At 31.2% G+C, this 18,552-nt stretch overlaps 1 protein-coding gene across 8 annotated transcripts in view; it reads left to right on the top strand.

Moving 5' to 3' along the window:
• Positions 1-18,273, top strand: part of POSTN (periostin) — a 34,872-nt gene extending 16,599 nt beyond the window's left edge. Inside the window, exons 11-23 of one of the 8 annotated variants that reach the window (XM_033104890.1) lie at positions 497-633; positions 1,138-1,268; positions 1,771-1,901; positions 2,006-2,108; positions 2,215-2,282; positions 2,992-3,037; positions 6,013-6,093; positions 9,431-9,520; positions 10,198-10,287; positions 11,493-11,570; positions 11,958-12,041; positions 16,413-16,454; positions 17,487-18,269. In XM_033104890.1, coding sequence (XP_032960781.1) covers positions 497-633; positions 1,138-1,268; positions 1,771-1,901; positions 2,006-2,108; positions 2,215-2,282; positions 2,992-3,037; positions 6,013-6,093; positions 9,431-9,520; positions 10,198-10,287; positions 11,493-11,570; positions 11,958-12,041; positions 16,413-16,454; positions 17,487-17,524 — 1,119 coding nt within the window. In that variant the 3' untranslated portion in view covers positions 17,525-18,269. Of the gene's footprint in view, positions 1-496; positions 634-1,137; positions 1,269-1,770; positions 1,902-2,005; positions 2,109-2,214; positions 2,283-2,991; positions 3,038-6,012; positions 6,094-9,430; positions 9,521-10,197; positions 10,288-11,492; positions 11,571-11,957; positions 12,042-16,412; positions 16,455-17,486 lie in introns of all 8 variants that reach the window. The other 7 variants (XM_033104892.1, XM_033104891.1, XM_033104893.1 and 4 more) reach the window with 7 other exon arrangements.
• Positions 18,274-18,552: the final 279 nt, after the last annotated feature.

Raw genomic sequence — 18,552 nt, forward strand, 5'->3', positions numbered from 1 at the left:
ATTATATATATACCTATGTTCAAAAATACTGTAATAAAATCAATAATTTCACTTCTAATTGATCCTACAGTCAAGAAAATACAGTAAATATTTCTGAAGACCACAAGAGGCACTGGTCATGATACTTAATGGTTAAAGAGGGTCCTAAAGAGTTAAAAGGTTAAAGTTTCCTAAGAAAGTTAGAAAATGGTTAGAACGTGGAGAGGAATGATAGAAAATGTAGAAGTAGAATTCTATGGAACTTTTGCTATTTACTGAAAAAACTACCTGCCTGACACGCAGGGTAGCTTGACTAGTAAAAAACCTGGTTGAATAAAAAGTGTGATGTCAGGTTGTACAATATCTTAAAACCAGAGAAGAGAAGCTATTTCCTCTGGCCAGAGAGTTCAGGTGACCTCTTAAAAGAGTCAATCCAGAAATGTAATTATGCAACTATTTCCACACAGGAAATTTCAAGTAAGGAAATGGACAGCTGTATCTTTCTTTTCTTTGCTAGGCTGTCTGCATTGAAAATTCATGCATGGTGAGAGGAAGCAAGCAAGGAAGAAATGGTGCCATTCACATATTCCGAGAGATCATCAAACCAGCAGAGAAATCCCTCCATGAAAAATTAAAACAAGATAAACGCTTTAGGTGAGCTTATTAGTTCTACCTCCACAAAAGAATGAGAGCTATTGGCATATTTTTGTTTCACAGTTAGTATTCCAAAATGTATTTAGTATTCAGTATTGCTAAGAATAGAATTTAGAATGAGAAGTCTATGAAGTGTTTTCAGAATTGGAATATGTCCTTAACACAATGTTGCTTCCTGGTGTACCATAATACATATAATTTGGTGAGTGAAAAAAACAACCTCATAAACTGAACTATTCCTTGCACATTTTCTATAATTAATTTTTTTAAAGATAATACATACCAGAAAAGACTATCTTGTGAAATATTAAATTTTTTAAAATGCTTCTTATTTGTTATAAAGTATGACCTTGTTAAGTTTTATAGGATAAAAACAAAACATAGAAAATTTATTAGGTTGCTTTATGCACTACATGGATTCTATTCTATTCCATGCATTGTGGGTGACGATACCATACCTAAATCTAAATCTAACACAATAAACATTATGTTCTTCCTGCTTAGCATCTTCCTCAGCCTTCTAGAAGCTGCAGACTTGAAAGAGCTCCTGACACAACCTGGGGATTGGACTTTATTTGTTCCAACTAATGATGCCTTTAAGGGAATGACTAATGAAGAAAAGGAAGTTCTGATTCGTAAGTAGAAGTGAATACCAGATATTTGCCCCTTGATTTCAGGATCTCATTTCTTCCTCAAGTGTCCCTGCCGAGAGACATCAGCCTCCAAAATGTCTCGTCTTTCATATTCTTGTCTAGCCTTAGTTTTCTTTAATTTCACTTGGGGTATGTGGAGGGTCACTCATTAATGTTCTTAATTAATTTCATACTGTCATGTTGTTGGGCTAGATGTTCACTTATGTTGGCCAAACAATTAGGTGAAAAAGAAGGAAACAGTCACAATTTCAAAAATATTTTTTTTTCTGCCAGTAAGTTGGGTAATATTTTGATTGAGCTGATTGCAGTGACTGTATATTTTGACATAGCATTGATATCAATTTAAGAAAACAATGACATTATGAGAAATTACAGTGTGGAAAAAATAAAGACAAAGAAATGTTTTTCTCTTTAGTCTTCATAGTATCAAAATGTGAAAAAAAATAATGACATGTTATTAAATAGATATATTTTTTCCCAATAGGGGACAAAAATGCCCTGCAAAACATCATCCTTTATCACCTGACACCAGGAGTCTTCATTGGAAAGGGGTTTGAACCTGGTGTTACTAACATTCTAAAGACCACACAAGGAAGCAAAATCTATTTGAAAGGAGTAAGTTTTCTAGAATGAGTTTATGATAATGTTCATCCACCTTTAATTATCTTAATATTCATTTTTCATTAAATTTTCATTGACATTATCCCTTATTTTGATAGGTAAATGACACACTTCTGGTGAATGAATTGAAATCAAAAGAATCTGATATCATGACAACAAATGGTGTCATTCATGTTGTAGATAAACTCCTCTATCCAGCAGGTTGGTAATTATTGAATTTATTAATGGACTAGATTTTTTTCAATAAAAACCTAGATTTTTATTTCACATATTCTTGCCAATATTCATTTACTATTCCTCTTCATAGACACACCTATTGGAAATGATCAGCTGCTGGAAATACTTAATAAACTGATCAAATACATCCAAATTAAGGTAAAGAATGTTATTGGATTTATTTCTAATGTGTTGAACATAAGAGACTAGAAATGGATACATTAGTGAGTAGATGTACACTAGCCTTGGATTGGTCTCTGTTGATCATGCACCACTAGCCCACCTATAAAGAAGTGACATCATTTCTTTATGGTTTTATTCAACAAACACCTATTCAAATCTACATGGTGCCAAGCAGTGTATTACATGTTATGGAAAAATGAAGTTAAATCAGATAGGATCATTTATTCAAAAAATTTACAGTGCAGTTGGGCAGTGAAGATATGTACATTAAAAAATGTACATAATTTTTCTATCATCAAGTGTCTTTGCTACTGAATATAAAGAAAAGATATAATATTTACTTATAAAAAGTTGTCACTAATCACAGTAGTTAAAGACAAAGAAATATTTTGCTTCTTTATCTGTATAAGATCAAAGTGTCAGAAAGTATATGAAATATTATTTTATAAATCTATTTAACTTTTGATTTACTATTCTATAATTTTTGTAACTGAGTAATGATTCCAATAATTTTTATGCCATCTGACCATAGTAGGAAATTGAAAGATGACACATATGAAGACTTCATTTCTAAGTGTAATAATAGCTTCACTTTATTTATTTTAGTAAAAATTAAAGTAGTGCCATGATTTTGTTAATATAACTACTAAATTTCATGTTACTCAGTATAAACGTTTATTTTCAGTTTGTTCGTGGCAGCACCTTCAAAGAAATCCCCATGACTGTCTATAGTAAGTACATAATGTATATTTGTCACATATAAGTGACAACATTAAAATAATAATAGTATTTTTTGTATTTACAAACAGAGACTATTGATAATCTGGTATTTAGAATTCCAAACAATGGCAAATTTCATCCCACTTGAACTAGGGCTTTAGGTCTGGATGAGGCCTCTCAGACCTCGCCGTAACCTCCAACTCCAATGAACCAGTTCCTTACTCATCCAAAAAACAGGAGTGATAAGACATGTAAGAATAACAGTAAAATATAATAGCTATCATGACAAAGAAGCAGAAAAAAAGGCATACAATCATAAAAAGCAAGAGATAACTAAAAGGCATTCCAGAGCAATCTGCAAATTCAGATGTGTGGACACATAAATAACATTGCTGAAGGGTTTGTCACTCATTCCACTCTCAAGCCCTCAGCCATCTAAGGGCAGGTAGGGAGACAGTGTGCCAAAGAATCCTAATGTGTCTGAGTTGGAGGTTAAGAAGCTCTCTCCATCCAAAAAATTGTATAAAAGAATAAAAAAATTGCTAGGTAATAAACCTAAAGTTTCTAGATCCTAAGATCCTTTTATCCCTGACTACCAGATTATCAAAATTAAACCTCTACTACTTAACAATGGTAAAGGGTATTTTATTCTCATAAACATAACTCGTGGTATTTCTTTGTCAATGTGACTTTTCTTCATTTGTCTTTTTTCTTTCTTTCTTGTAGCTTTCAAAGCAGAAATTTGTTTCATTTTGTTTTGACTCTATGATTAAACACTCAAAATGTATCAGTAGCTAAAGCATTACATCAATTCCAACATTTATCCTGGCTAGAAAATTATTCTCTTTTACAACATGAACATCCTGTAATTTAATTAAGAAAAATTTTCTTAAGATTTATACTAGATATGGAAAAGGAGTAAAAATAATGTAAGGAGCAAAACAAAATGTCTGCTGCTCTTCCTGATTTCAATTGTGTAATAATAACATATGCAAATCCAGTATCAGGCCAGCCCAGCAGTGTTTTAAAGATATAGTTGGAATAGTTATGATTCAACATCGTATAAATTTCAGTATGGAAGTATACAATATTGTTAAAGATATATTTTATAACAAATTATGGGCTCTATTCATCAGAAATGTTATGTCATCTTTCTCCACTAAAGATGTATATCTGCACTACATTTCTTTATTTTTCCTACTTTATCCATAATAGGTCCACCACTTTCCATGTATGTCAATGCAATATGTTGCTTAAAATGAGCCAACATATTATAATTCTTTTATTTTCCTCTATTGAAATGGAATCCTCACTCACAGAAAATAAGTTACTATTTATGAAGTGATGCAAGTCTAATGAAACTCACCTACCAACTCAGAGCTCTTGAAATAGCTCTGATGTTTACATTCTGGTGTCGATGTTTATTTAACTCCTCTCCAGATGGGTATGCTGTTATTTAGGCATACTTCAAATAGAGGTAGAGACCAATTAAACCAAAGATTTCATTTTTATGTTCCTTTCTTCACTTGTCTATAAAATTTCCTTGCTACATTTTATTCTTGTTCCCCAAATACTATACATTTTAAATTGTTTTTGGGGAAAATGCTCTTTAGTATGTGAAATATATCACATTTGAGGTGGAGAGGAGTAAAATCAGCATTTTACTCTCAGTCTGTGACCTGTCAAAACTATTTAAGTCCTAAGAAAAGCAAGATTGAAACAAAACTGACAACCAACGAAACATCCTAAACTTCAAGTACCTTAACATGAAGTAAAGATTTAAGATAAAAGTAATTAACCATTCTGATAGTAGCAGAAGATTTGACCTGTGAATTTGACCTTCATGACCTTCATAGAAAGGTTCCTCTATAGTAAAACCACCTGTGGAATCAATACACAGGTGGTCTTGAATACAGAGATCTGATATATTTTAGAGCTTCTTAATTTGAGATATCAAGATATAAAATCTGATATTACCAAAACATAGTCACAATTAAGGTCCAGAACCCAGCTAAACATTGCAGAAACCTGAGGTAAAATGTGACAGTATCCGAAACTATGCTAACATCTCACCTCTAAAGTGTCAACACAATCTGTTACGATTGTAAGGTTTAGCTTTAGTGCAGCCTGTTTCCTAATGGAGCCATCTTTTCAGGCTTCTAATTAGAAATGACAAAAAGCCAGTAGCTCTGGTTGTATGGCTCCAGAGGCTCCTCTCCAGTTATTCTGTACAACCAAAAGCCAACCAAATTGTTGGCTGTTACCTTAAGTAAATTTTGCACATTATTATCTTTGTTGGGTGGATGACATACATTCAAGAAACAAACCTTTAAATTTTTTTTAAAAAATGATGAAGATGATAATACTGAAAATTAAAGACATTTTAGCCTGTAACTTAAATATTGATCATATTGTGCTTGTTGCATAGAGCTCATATCTGGCTGGCTGAAATTTATTTTTACTGTTAAGTATAGTGATCTATTTTTCATATTTTCTTTTCACATTACTGTTATAAAATGCATGAAAACGATTTTGAGTCTTTTTCCTTTAGTTTTTTTTTCTTTTAATTGAAAAAGAATTCATCAATGCAATTTAAGATATTATGAATTGCATGAAATTAATCATGTTTATTTGTCTTCTGTTGCTATGCAGCCAATATTTTCGAGAAGTACAAAAGAAGGTAAAGAGCTTTAGTGGTGCAGTTCAAAATTATAGATTTCTAGATAGAATTCCTCACTTAGTGAGTGTATATTTCACTGGGACAAATCCAAGTCACTGGACGTCAGAGTTCACCATCTGGACATGAGAAGAAATACTAGATAATGTACCACGAATAATTCCTGTATCTGACTGCCCCATCATCTTACCATATCAAATATCTCAGTACCCACCAAAGACAAAAAAAAAAAGAAAAAGAAAAAGAACAATTTTCTTAAGGATGTTTTATATGCAAACATCATTTATGTTCCACTTTCTATACTTTCAGCAACTAAAATTATAACCAAAGTTGTGGAACCAAAAATTAAAGTGATTGAAGGCAGTCTTCAGCCTATTATCAAAACTGAAGGTAAAAATATCAATGTTGTATATGGTTCCTTTTATTGTGAAAAAAGATCCATATAATAGACTGATTTCTATGAATGTATCTACATTCTTTTTGAAACTAACATGCTAAATATTTCTATACCAGGGGCATGCTCATGTTATTGCAGAATGCGGAATGCAAATCGTTTAGCAGAGCGGATGGTGCATTCCTAATACTTTCAGTACATTTGCTTGTTCTGTACTGAGACAGAACATTAGTTTCAAATGAACCTAATTGGCCATTGCATTAGCACTAGTACCCAGATACTTGCTAAGCAAGTAAATCCTGAGCTTTTTTTATTGCAGTTAGACTCCTTCAGAGAGTATACTCTTTTTGTCACTTTATTTCCAATCTTCCCATGTGGATTTCTTTTGTACTGTTACAAGAAGCTCTTCCAAAAAATGCAGGCATTTTTCATTCAACAACTTAAGAAAGAAAGCACAGAAGCTGCACATTGATGAAAGCTTTGAAAATTACAACCACACATGATATATTTTGAAATTAGATCACCAGAAACAGAAGAGGGAATAAGTACTAGCTGCGGGTGCAGTGAGTCAAACCTCAGAATCCTTAATTCTAGCCCTGAATTTATATATATGAGAACATATATATTATATATTATATATTACATAATATATAATATGTATGTTAAACATCTCTCCTGATGTTCAGACTATAACATTAAATAAACACTCACTTTCCTCAGTTACCTACTGTCTATGTTAGCCAACTTCAACATTGTTGATGCCACGTTTATGTCATGAATTTTAATTACTGCTAAGGGTCAGACCTTAAGAAGTTTTATTTCCATATCTAAATATCTTTTGTTTTTTGTTGAGGGGGGAGACAATTGTTTTAATTTTAAGCCTTTCTACATTGCTTAAGTTTTTCTTTTTAATTACATTTATTGGGATGACATTGGTTAGTAAAATTATATTTTTGAAGTGTACAATTCTGTAATATATCATCTATATATTGCATTGTGTGTTCACCAGCCAGAGTCAGTTCTCCTTCCAGCACCGTATATTTGACTCTCTTTACCCGCTTCTACTACCCTTTGCCCTTACCCTCTAGTAACCACCAAACAGAAGTTTTTATTTCCATGCCTAAACATCTCAATGTGGCAACTTGCCACAGAGAAAAGACTATGTAAAAAGGATAGAAACAGGCTTCCAAAAAATATATATATATCTCATTTGAAACTCAAGAAAACTATTATTTTAATTATCTTCGATTTTGGTATTTCTTCCCATTCTCTGAATTGAAATGGAAAATTCTTGAATACTTTTGTCTAAGCCTTTAAAAACTAGTCATGACTTAAAACTTGGACATTGGCAAAACATATGTAAAAGTTTATTCCCTACCTAATTAGTTATCTACATTTTGAGACCTAAAATTAAGGTATTCTTTGAAATCTGTGCTTCTTTTCTTAAAAATATTATACTATGATCATTTGATTCCTTTTATATATTGATGAAGAGAATTAGGTGTCTTAAGAAGAAATTAAATCACCGACATTTTTGTTGAGAAAATGTTTCTTGATCCTTTGAAAGACATTTCATTTTAAAATTCATGTACAGTTTTAAAAAATTAGATTCCCTAAAATTTTATATCATCACTAGTGTACAGCTTCTATATTGAAATCATTCACATATGCTGCTGTGCTTATATTCAGAGAATCCTATCTTTTATTTCAAGCTTCTTCATTCAATCCATTTATTTTCCCAGTCTTTGTCAGTGGGATTCTATTGTATTAATATTCAATTAAGAACACAGTGGAGCATCAACTCTATTTGGATTCTTCCTATAAAGAGAACAAGAATGAAAAATAGAGTCATGTCACCTAAGCATTAACAACTCTTCAATCCAAAAATTCAGAAGTTCTGTTTCTGTATAACATAATGAAGGAAACAAATACCTTGGCAGCCATTTACAATTGCTGAGCTCTAAGACTGCTACTGGCATTTTTTTCTCACTGTTAGAACTTTTGCAGATTCATTGATGACTCTTGAATTCTCACTAAGTGAATTAGACTCCAAGACACAATTTTGAGATGTTTCTTATTTAAAAAAGATATTTAGTAAAATTTTAGAATAAAAGCAACTGAAACTCAATTCAACACATACTTACTGAGAACTGTGCTGATTACTCTCCTAGATGCTATGAATAAATATGAAAAAAATTATAAAAATCCTACCTTCATAGAGTTTAACTATGGAGAGGATATTTTTGAAATGTCAATTTTGATTCTTTTAAATCAATGTTGATTTGGATAATTTATTTACTCATTTCCTGTTTTTAAACTCCTTAAGTGTGCTTTCCTTCTGAAATTACTACATCTTAAAAACCTAGCCTTATGCTTTGATATTTAATATGTCTTATCCCCATAGATCAAATATCATGGTCTGAAGTGTTCCTTGTTTGAAAGAACTATACTTTTAATTTCATTATTTTAAATTGTTCTAGACTATTTCATTCTGGGTAATGGTGTACACTGACAAGCAAATAAACCCTCTCAAAGATAGCAAATACAGTTACATTCGACTGTTGAAGGGTGTTACAGTATGAGTTAAATGTACTGAACTTCATTTTTCTTCTCTATGAAACAGTCTTGATTAACTAATGTAATAATCAGCTTTCTAACATTCAAAATGATTTTCGCTGGAAATAAAATCATTTTGCAAGTCAAATGCAACACTTGTATAACTTTGCATTTGAAGGACTGTTTAACTATTAATTAGTAAAATTTTGCATCATTTGCATATACAAGGTAAGTACTCAAATCCATTTTCTCATAAAACCTGAAATTCAGTATCTTACAGGTAGGCATAAAGTTGGGATTTTTTTATGTTCAATCTTATGCCCATTAGATAAAAAGTGTAAGATACTGAGTGATTAAATTAAAATAAAATTTTAATAATGAAGGAGTAATAGACAATCTCAGTATGGTAAGTAAGATTTATACCAGTTATCATTAGAGCAACTCAAATTTTACATATTATATGATTCACAAAGTATAGTTACACCTATTTTGTGTGATCATACTTTATCATTATGAATGAGTAGATGGACTTATATATCAGTTTAAATGCTAGTTTCAGATGAAAGTAATTTTAGCAGCACACCAATAGACTGAGGCATTTGTTCTCATAAATACTGCCAAATTTGAAAAAACTGGGAAATGTTTTAAATGGATTTCATGAAGCCTGAACCCACCCTGATGTTCCAGTAACACCGAAAGTTGAAATAAATTTCCTCTTCCGGTACATTTAAAGGACTGCTTTAACATGATAATTTGTCTCCTAAAACAATGTCTCAGGACCCACAATAACAAAGGTGAAAATTGAAGGTGAACCTGAATTCAGGCTGATAACAGAAGGTGAAACAGTAACTGAAGTGATCCATGGAGGTGTGTTAATGTGTTTCCTGGTGCCTAGTTGGCATTACTTTAATTATTTTAAAATACTGTTGGTTTAAATATACTGAACATGGGATGTTTTCTCTGGAATTTTGTTTTATATAAATTGTGGGACTACTTTTCTTAGTTATGGACCTGTAAAGGTAAAATATAGCTTAACGTTCACTGGATCTAGTAGGAATTAACTTACCCATTAAGTCATTCTGTTCAACAAAACTGTCATTACTTCTGCATATGCAGTGATGACTATGAAATATAGTAACAATAATGTTAATACAAAAGAATATATTGGACTTAGAAGCAAAAAAATGGCCATTGTTTAAGATTAGTAAGCCATTGTTAGGACTTCTCACAGGGTTCTCATTCTAATGATGTAGAATTAACTCCCTGGATTCTCACTAAATACTCATTCCACAGTCAGGAAACAAACATGACACGGAGAGTTAGCCTGCCATCTGCCTCTTAACCTCACCTAAGATTCAGGACATAACTAGTACCTTTTTGATCTCTATTGATCTGAATTTATTTAAGACATGTCCCTAAAATGATTATGATTTCATTCCAAATGGCATTGTTTTGAAAAATATATTTAATCAAATGTCTGGTTTATGACGGTTTAGACACCATCAGGTGAAAAATCAAATGCATTCTTCTTCCCCTACTTTCAGAGCCAATTATTAAAAAATACACCAAAATCATTGATGGGGTGCCTATGGAAATAACTGAAAAAGAGACAAGGGAAGAACGAATCATTACAGGTAATCTTTAATTCTATACACGGAACTATACTTGGATTATAGAGAGCAAGCTATAGTTAACCTAAAATATCTCTATAGAATCATTTGAGAAACAGAGTAAGTTATTTTCATGGTGGTTACTGAAGTTATTTCATCACCTTTTTTTCATATATAATATTCTAAATACAATGTCCCGTATAATACGGTCGTTAGTTTCCTTAAAATGCCATGTTATACAAATCCGTGTTATACAAAATAAACAACTAGTACAAAAAAGAGGGTTAGGTTCCAAAAATTAAAAAAAATAACCATATTATTAAATTTTTATAATTAAGAGAAATATCTGCATTAAAACAATTTTCACCAAAAGTATAAGATATTAATATGTATAAAATAATATTTTCTTCGTCATCACTACTAAGCACCATTAACCGAGAGCATTTTCTTTTTGATAAGATATATTCATCCTCTGAACTTAATACTCCGCAAACAAAATGAATTTAAAATTCTAATAAATTTTAAAATTCTGCAGTCAAATCTGATACGACATTCATGCTTGAATGAAAAATTTCAAATGAGATATCTTTTGCTCTTAAAAGCTTTTATTACATTCCGTGTTGTTCAGGGATTTCTCTAATTTTCAAACCGTGTTAGAGTGAAACCGTTTTCTAGGGTGCCGTGTTATACAGGGGTTACCTGTATGTAATCTACGTTTTTCTCTGAATTAGAAAATTTTAGACAACTCTAAGTACTTTTATTATATGTATTCATAAATATTATATAATATACTATTATAACCTAGAATCAACACTTTCCCTCCTTTGATTTTCCATTAATCTTAAGGTTTACACATCTATGTACCAAAATATATGCAAGTTTGTATAAATCTATCGATCAATAATTTTAGTTAACCTCTGTATCAGTCTCCTACCAGTAAATTAGCCTAAAATTCTGAATACATCTATTCTATAAATATTTGTTTAAATGAACAGTCAGCAGTTACAGCCTGTGCTACCTACATATGTAAATAAAGTTTTACTGGAACACAGAGTGTCCATTCATTTATTTAAAGTTTATGGTTGTTTTCACACTATAATGACACCATTGAATGGTGGCAACACAGGCCATAATGCTCACAAAATCTGAAACGTTTACTGTCTGACTCTTTCTAGAGTAAGTTTACCTACCCGTATTAGACACTTTTTTTGTAATTGTCTTTATTTTAGGTCCTGAAATAAAATATACTAGGATTACTACTGGTGGTGGAGAAACAGAAGAAACTCTGAAGAAATTATTGCAAGAAGGTCAGCATTCTAAAAAAAAAACAATAAGAACATGACTTTACTTAAGCTACCTGTATCAAAGTCTAAATAATCTTTGAGGCCTCATATATGTTTTCTATTCTATATAATTTCTTTGTTTAAGTTCCATACCAACATAAGGAAAAAGTCCAAAGATATACAATGAAACTTAAATGACAGTCATATTGATTGTTATGTTATATATTTGTTATATATTGTTCAACAGCTTTATAAGAAAATTGGTTTATCAAAAGACAGCACCAAAAACTGAGAAAGAACCAAGTGTTGGTCTGGAATTCATTGTTGGGCAGAAGCCGTTATATATCACATCAAGTCTCCTGTCTTTTTGTTACATAAACCTATTTCTGCTATAAACATGTATCCTCTCAGAGGTCACCAAGGTCACCAAATTCATTGAAGGTGGTGATGGTCATTTATTTGAAGATGAAGATATTAAAAGACTGCTTCAGGGAGGTTAGTAAAAGGGAAATAACTAACCCGTTAACAGGTTCTGGTGACTGAGTTCAACTTTTTAAAGACTGAGCATTCAGGATTTTTTTTTTTTTAAGATGGCATCATGTACTGTCTTAACACATTGATTTGTTCAATAGCAGTTTAATTCATATTTATAAAGAAATGATTACTAGTTTAAGCAGTCTTTAAAAAGTTCTGTGGTATAAAGCTTGGGGAGCAATGAATATTTTTTTCTGCTTTGATACAGATAATTGTAAGGACATTTTAAGTATGTGAAAGGGGAAAACTTTTTAAATTGGTAGTTGTTTAAACAAGCCCAAATTAACATACTTTTCATATTTTAAAAAAATGTATTCACTGCCCCCACAACAATAATAAAGGCATGTTTATGGATTTTTTTAAGTGCATAGATCTAGAAAAAAAAAAGTGCATTTAGTAATTTTCTTTTCTAAAACTACATTCTTGGGAATGGGTATCTGTTTCTTCTAACAGTTTGAGTAATAATCTATATCTGGAGATGTAAATTATTTTGCATATGAAATTAATCTTAATCTTTAAAGTATGGAATGTTCTCTGTCTATGGCATTAAAAGGACCTACTTTTAAAAGCAAAAGAGGAAAAAAAAGAATTCAAAATGTTATGCAAACTCAAAACAGTAATTATTCAAAGAAATAGTAAATGTTATAAATATAATTTGGATAATTTTCATTTGAATAAATGAATTTCTAGCCCATTTTATTAACAAAAGCATTTAGATGACAGATTGTTTTAAAGAAACAAGTAATTTAAATTATATACAAAAATCAAATATGCTCCTTGAAATACGCTATGAATTGGGAAATACACCTGCAGTTTGGTACTTGTCCAAAGTATGGTCTAGATGGCTTTTCTTCTTAAAATTTTAAAAATTGTATCACTATGTCCAAAAAGATGTAAATTATCTTGGGACCATTTACGTATTCAGCAATTATTGTTTCTTTAGTCCTTAGTTTTATATAAATAAAATCTCGTATATAGTGTTAAAACTGTTCAGCAATAGTAAAAATAAATAATTTTAATTGAACCCATGATTGAATTTTCCCCCAATAGAAAGATATGTGTCTGAAAATTACAGGATTTCCTTTCAGGCAGGGAGTATATGACACACCCAAAGCATAATGGAACAAAAGTTTTCTGTGAGATATAATACAGAATTCGCTCATCTACCTCTAAATGCTTAACAATCTGCTAGGTAAACATACGAATTTGAGGGAAGAAGCAAAGACTTTATGAAGAGTAAATTGAATTCTTTTTTTTTTAGTCCTTGCCATAGCAAGCAGCTTTGTAGAATGGCAGTGCTTTTTAGAGAATGAATTGATTACTAGCTGTACCTGTTTACATTGCTTTAATTTATTTAAGCTTAAACTTCAGGTAAGTATGTTTCCTTCCCTATAATAAGCCCCTGTTAAAAAGTCCATTATAAACAATAAACTTAGAACTAAAGAATAGCTTCAGCCAAGAAAAAAGATATACTTGCTACAAGTTAAGAATATGATACTCTATTTTTAGTTAGTGGACTGTTCCCTTAACTCCTGATTTTGTTCATTGAAGAGGTTGGTTCCTTTAGTTGCTAATATATGGTTTCTCTGCATATCTATAAAGCATCAGTTTCCACAATGCACACCATAAATTTTCACCAAAACATTTCCAAGGTTTTTCTTCGTAGCAGTATATTCAGTATAGCTACTAGTGTCTGGACATTGATTGGACATGTTAGTTTTCTTTCTTCCATCCCTGTAAAGTCATTAGGTCAACCCTGAGTTACAAGTATGCTCTTGCCTAGATCCTAAGAGACACAGATTTACAAAGAAGCTGGTGTGAATAAAGATTATGTCATGTGACACTGGCTTTTTTCTTTGAGATAGATCATTGATCTATATCCAAACTATGGTCTTCTCTAAGATTATGGTCTATCTCTAAGTTTGGAGTTTTCTATCTGAACTGTTCATGTTGTGGTACATACAGTAAACTATGATGAACTGAGTGTATTCCTCAATCATTTAAGTCATGACTTTTAATATGGCGAACTGGTCCTTTCAGTACTAATATTGTGATTTGTCACTGAAACACTTCAGAGCCCTTAACTAAAAAATGTTCTCACAAAATGCATAAAGATTTTCATTCTTAGGTAGAACTGCATTTACTGAAACTGCTAAAGTAATTAAGGGAGAATATTAGGCTATGGAGAAAGGAACCAAAAAGAGTCATTTTGGACGGTTTTGACAAATCTGCCAATATAACATGTAAAGATTTATGGCTTCTGTAGTGAATAGGGGATCGGGTTGTAGATCTGACTCCCAATCTGGGCTCCAACTCAAACTAACTTAAGTAAGTTGATTCTTTCCTGCCTTGGTTCCTTCTTCTGAAAAGTGGGATAGTAATGTTATCTACATGTGAGTTAATATGTGAAAAGTGCTTGAAATAATGTTCAGCATATATAAATTCTCAGTAATGTTAGATATTATCAGAATTATGTTCAATTAACATTAATCTGATCAATAAAGTCATATTTTACACAGTATTTAAAATTTCCAAAATGATAGCCACATAAAAATGCAAAAATGTTGCAAATAATTGAGCTGAAGCACTTTGCATGTTTCACAAAACATGCTCCTCTAAACATAACCTGATACAACTCTCTTCATTTTGAGGTAGCAGGGAGCCAGTGGGAAGAAATCTGATTTTGTGAACGTTATTCACGTTTTCTTCTAAAGATGTTTGTTTGTCACAATGAACATATATTTTGATATTATCACAGTAAAATAGTAATAAATTAATGAATTAGTTAATTGGGTGCTCATCGATTGGATGCTGTCAAGTGTATGAAAAAAAAATCTAAGTGTAAGTGTTTGCTTTGAAAAGTAACGCTGTGAATACTTCTATGATCTTGTTTTAAATTGTACAATAACAGTAATTTGGAATTTAATAAGTCTATTATAAACAGTGGTCTTATTCACTAATTAAAGGTTATTTCCATCTTTTCTTGACAATATTTTATAAGCCATAACTTGTTACCAAATAAATCTGAGGTTAAAGAAAGTATATAAATTGGAGCATATTCCAAAATTCAGACTTTCCTATCTCATATAAACTTTCCCACATTATCCAATCTAATGAAGTTTTTCCACAGTTCTGTGTTTTAATATGGTTATTCATCTTATAGTCTGGGAGAGAAAAGGACATGTTTGATATGTGTTACATAGACAGACAGAAAATTCTTCAAAAAAAATTTGTAAATGTTTTCTTTTTACTTGGTGTCGTATAGCCAAAATTACTGTTGGTGACTATTTCATACCTTACATTTTGTGAGATTTCAGAGAATTAAAAAAATATATATAATAGAAAAAATTTTTGACTTAATTGTTTAATATGGATGATATATAAAAAGCAACAAGTCAAAATTTGGAGAAAAAATAAAGGTAAACAGAAAAATGAAATTGCTATAAGAACATCTTTGATCTCAAATGCCCAACAACAGAGTGAAACTGTGACTCTCGGCCTACCAGCTGAGTATTATTGATGAATTAAAATAAAAACAAAGGAATTGAGAAATATTTTGCAACTGTCACAACCAAAAACTGCATTGTGATAGACACATGAAATTATTAAATATGAAAGCTTTTATCATTTTTAACTAATTAATCTTTTTTGAAGGGGTCGTGTTGAATTGGAATTAAATTTGGGGATATGTTGTTGCACATTTCCTGAATTGCTTATTATTATACAACAATAACCTGACAAGGTTTTACATTCTTTTTATTAGAAATTCTGGCTAACTTTGGGATCCATAGAAAAAAACTCTTATTACTGAATTCATTACATTTCAAATCTATTTCTAGAGTTATTAGGACAGTGCTATTTTGTTGTCTTCATGTACTACACAGTAATCATGAATTAATTTACAAAGAGAATTTATAGAGGGAGAAGTCTGACACGTCACAAATAAGAATTAGTGGATATCTGTCGGAAGATACTTCTGCTAAACTTTACATCGCTTCATCATAAAATCATGCTTTTTACATAAATGATGAAAAAGTCATGTAAGTTATTTACTCCATGCAAAAGTGGCACATTATACGGGGTTCCAAATGCCATAATGAAATAATATGTTTTGTAACAGTAAACATTCTCGTGCTGTATGGAAAATAACAAGTGTGATTTGCTGCCAGTGCAAAAGTCTCATGTTTGTGAAATTCACTACTCCAGAAGAAAATCCATACTTTTAAGTGATGTTTATTTAAAACTTTATGCTTTTCCACTTAACTATCATCTCCTGTCTGATGTTAGCCATAATTTCAAAGTTTTTTTCTAACCACAAATATTTAATTGTAGACACACCTGTGAGGAAGATACAAGCCAACAAAAGAGTTCAAGGTAAATATACTGACTATAGTACATCATTTTATGTTAAGAAAAAAACAAAGAAAAGGAGAGTGCTTTCATGTCTTTTACTGGACTTTGTTCTGTCTGTCAGGGAGAAAAGGTAGCCAGTGTGGGGGCAAAGTATTTTAATGACAAAAATCAGAAAATAACTTGTTCATGTTCTGCACTATCAGTAAAATCTAAGAATAACGAATGTTAAAGGAAAGACAATTATGCTCATGTAAGCTGCTAGATATATTGAACGCTTGAGGAAGACTCAAATAGAGTTAAACTGAAAAGAAATCCTTGAATATCAGAGCCGAGAAAAAATAGGTTCAGGAGGACCTGAACTCTGTTAAATGTTATTAATTGAAATAATAAACTTTATGTTTGAGGCATAAATAAACACTGTACACATACAGAAAATTGTTAATATAACTATGTATAACATTTTCATATAATTTGTCGATTATAATCATGTATATATCATCCATGCACTACAATATTTTTCATTACTATTCTTACATGCATTTTCTAATCTTCCACTTAAGTTACCCTACATTCTCACGTTCAAAAATCAAAGATTCCCCTTGTGGAACTTAGAATAAATTACAAGTTTGGAATTTCTAAAGTAATTACATAGTAACAGTCAAAAGAATTTGCATGGCTTGTAAATACACTATGAGCATATCTGATTTTAAGTCAATCCACTATAGATATTTAAAATTAAATAATCAATTGTACACGTAATTTCTAATTGAGGGATTTATGAGTGATTTCTTCTAAACATTCAAATTCATTCAAATTTTCTGAAGAACTGAGATCATCACTTTTAATTATTATTTTCACATACCTTTAAACACAGGATAACCTTGATTTCATCATCATAAATGAAGGATTTTCTTACTAAGACATAATCTAAAGTTTACTACAATAAGAAATGATGGTCTTTTATAGATATAGTTATGCATAGAATATCATATTTTTAAACTCTAAAGTTGCGTCACATTTACAATCTGTATGTTCTCCCTTCTTCCTAATCAGGATCTAGAAGACGATCAAGAGAAGGTCGTTCTCAGTAAAAATCCAGACGAGACAACAAAGTTTATACCACCCTAAATTGATAACCTGATCTTAAAGGAAAATTATGAGAGCCACTTTGACTTCAGGAAATGAACTGTCAGTGCAAATAAGCAATCATTGGACATTCAGAATACATTTTTTTTCCCCCTGGATGAGGAACATGAGGGAAATTGTGGAGTTGGCCTCCTGTGGGATGGGAACTGAGGGAACTAGAATACCTTACAGGCTTTTACATCTTTTCATTAGAAGTTCTGGCTAACTTTGGGATCATCAAAGACAATCCTTATCACAGGATTCATTACAAATCAAATCTCAGAGTGGTGAGCTGTTATCCCACTGAGAAGATTGAGCCTTGAATTTTTTTGTAGTGGATAGATAAAATGCGTGCAACCAGTTACCTCCCCATGGGAAGCTAAGTTATAAAAAAGAGTAACCAGTATTAAAAAAACAAACAAAACTTTTACATCAAACTGTTTTGCACATTTCTAATGCAATGTGGATCTACCGGTAAATTATGTTATTTCTACAACTAATTTTGTACTCTTGAAATGTTTGTCATATGCTTCTTGCAATACATATGTTTATCTCAAACATTTTAATAAAATCATTTTTCAGGTATAAAGAGAATTACTTCAAATTGGGTAATTCAGAAAACTCAAGGTTTAAGTTAATAAGTTTGGACTTGGGAACGGGACTTTATACTCCTTTTTAATAACAAATACTCATTAAAGGAAATTGAATGAATTTAGTGTTTCTTGAATTTTTAAACTATTATGATAATAAAGAATCATTATACAATAAATGAATAATTAAACACGACCTGAGTATCTAGCATAACCCGAGAACTATACTACGTTGTGAGAAACCAAAAGATTATTAGACCTTTACTGTTCTCAAAGGGTAAAGAAACAAATCATCCATAATCTACAATGCACCATGTCCTTTACTCAGCACTACACAAACACAAGTATGTCAATTACTTTTCCTAGGGTTGGGCTAGTCATAGGAGAAGCCAGAGAGATGCTCA

The sequence above is a fragment of the Rhinolophus ferrumequinum genome, chromosome 4 (genome assembly GCF_004115265.2).
Source record: "Rhinolophus ferrumequinum isolate MPI-CBG mRhiFer1 chromosome 4, mRhiFer1_v1.p, whole genome shotgun sequence".
Classification (NCBI taxonomy): Eukaryota; Metazoa; Chordata; class Mammalia; order Chiroptera; family Rhinolophidae; genus Rhinolophus; species Rhinolophus ferrumequinum.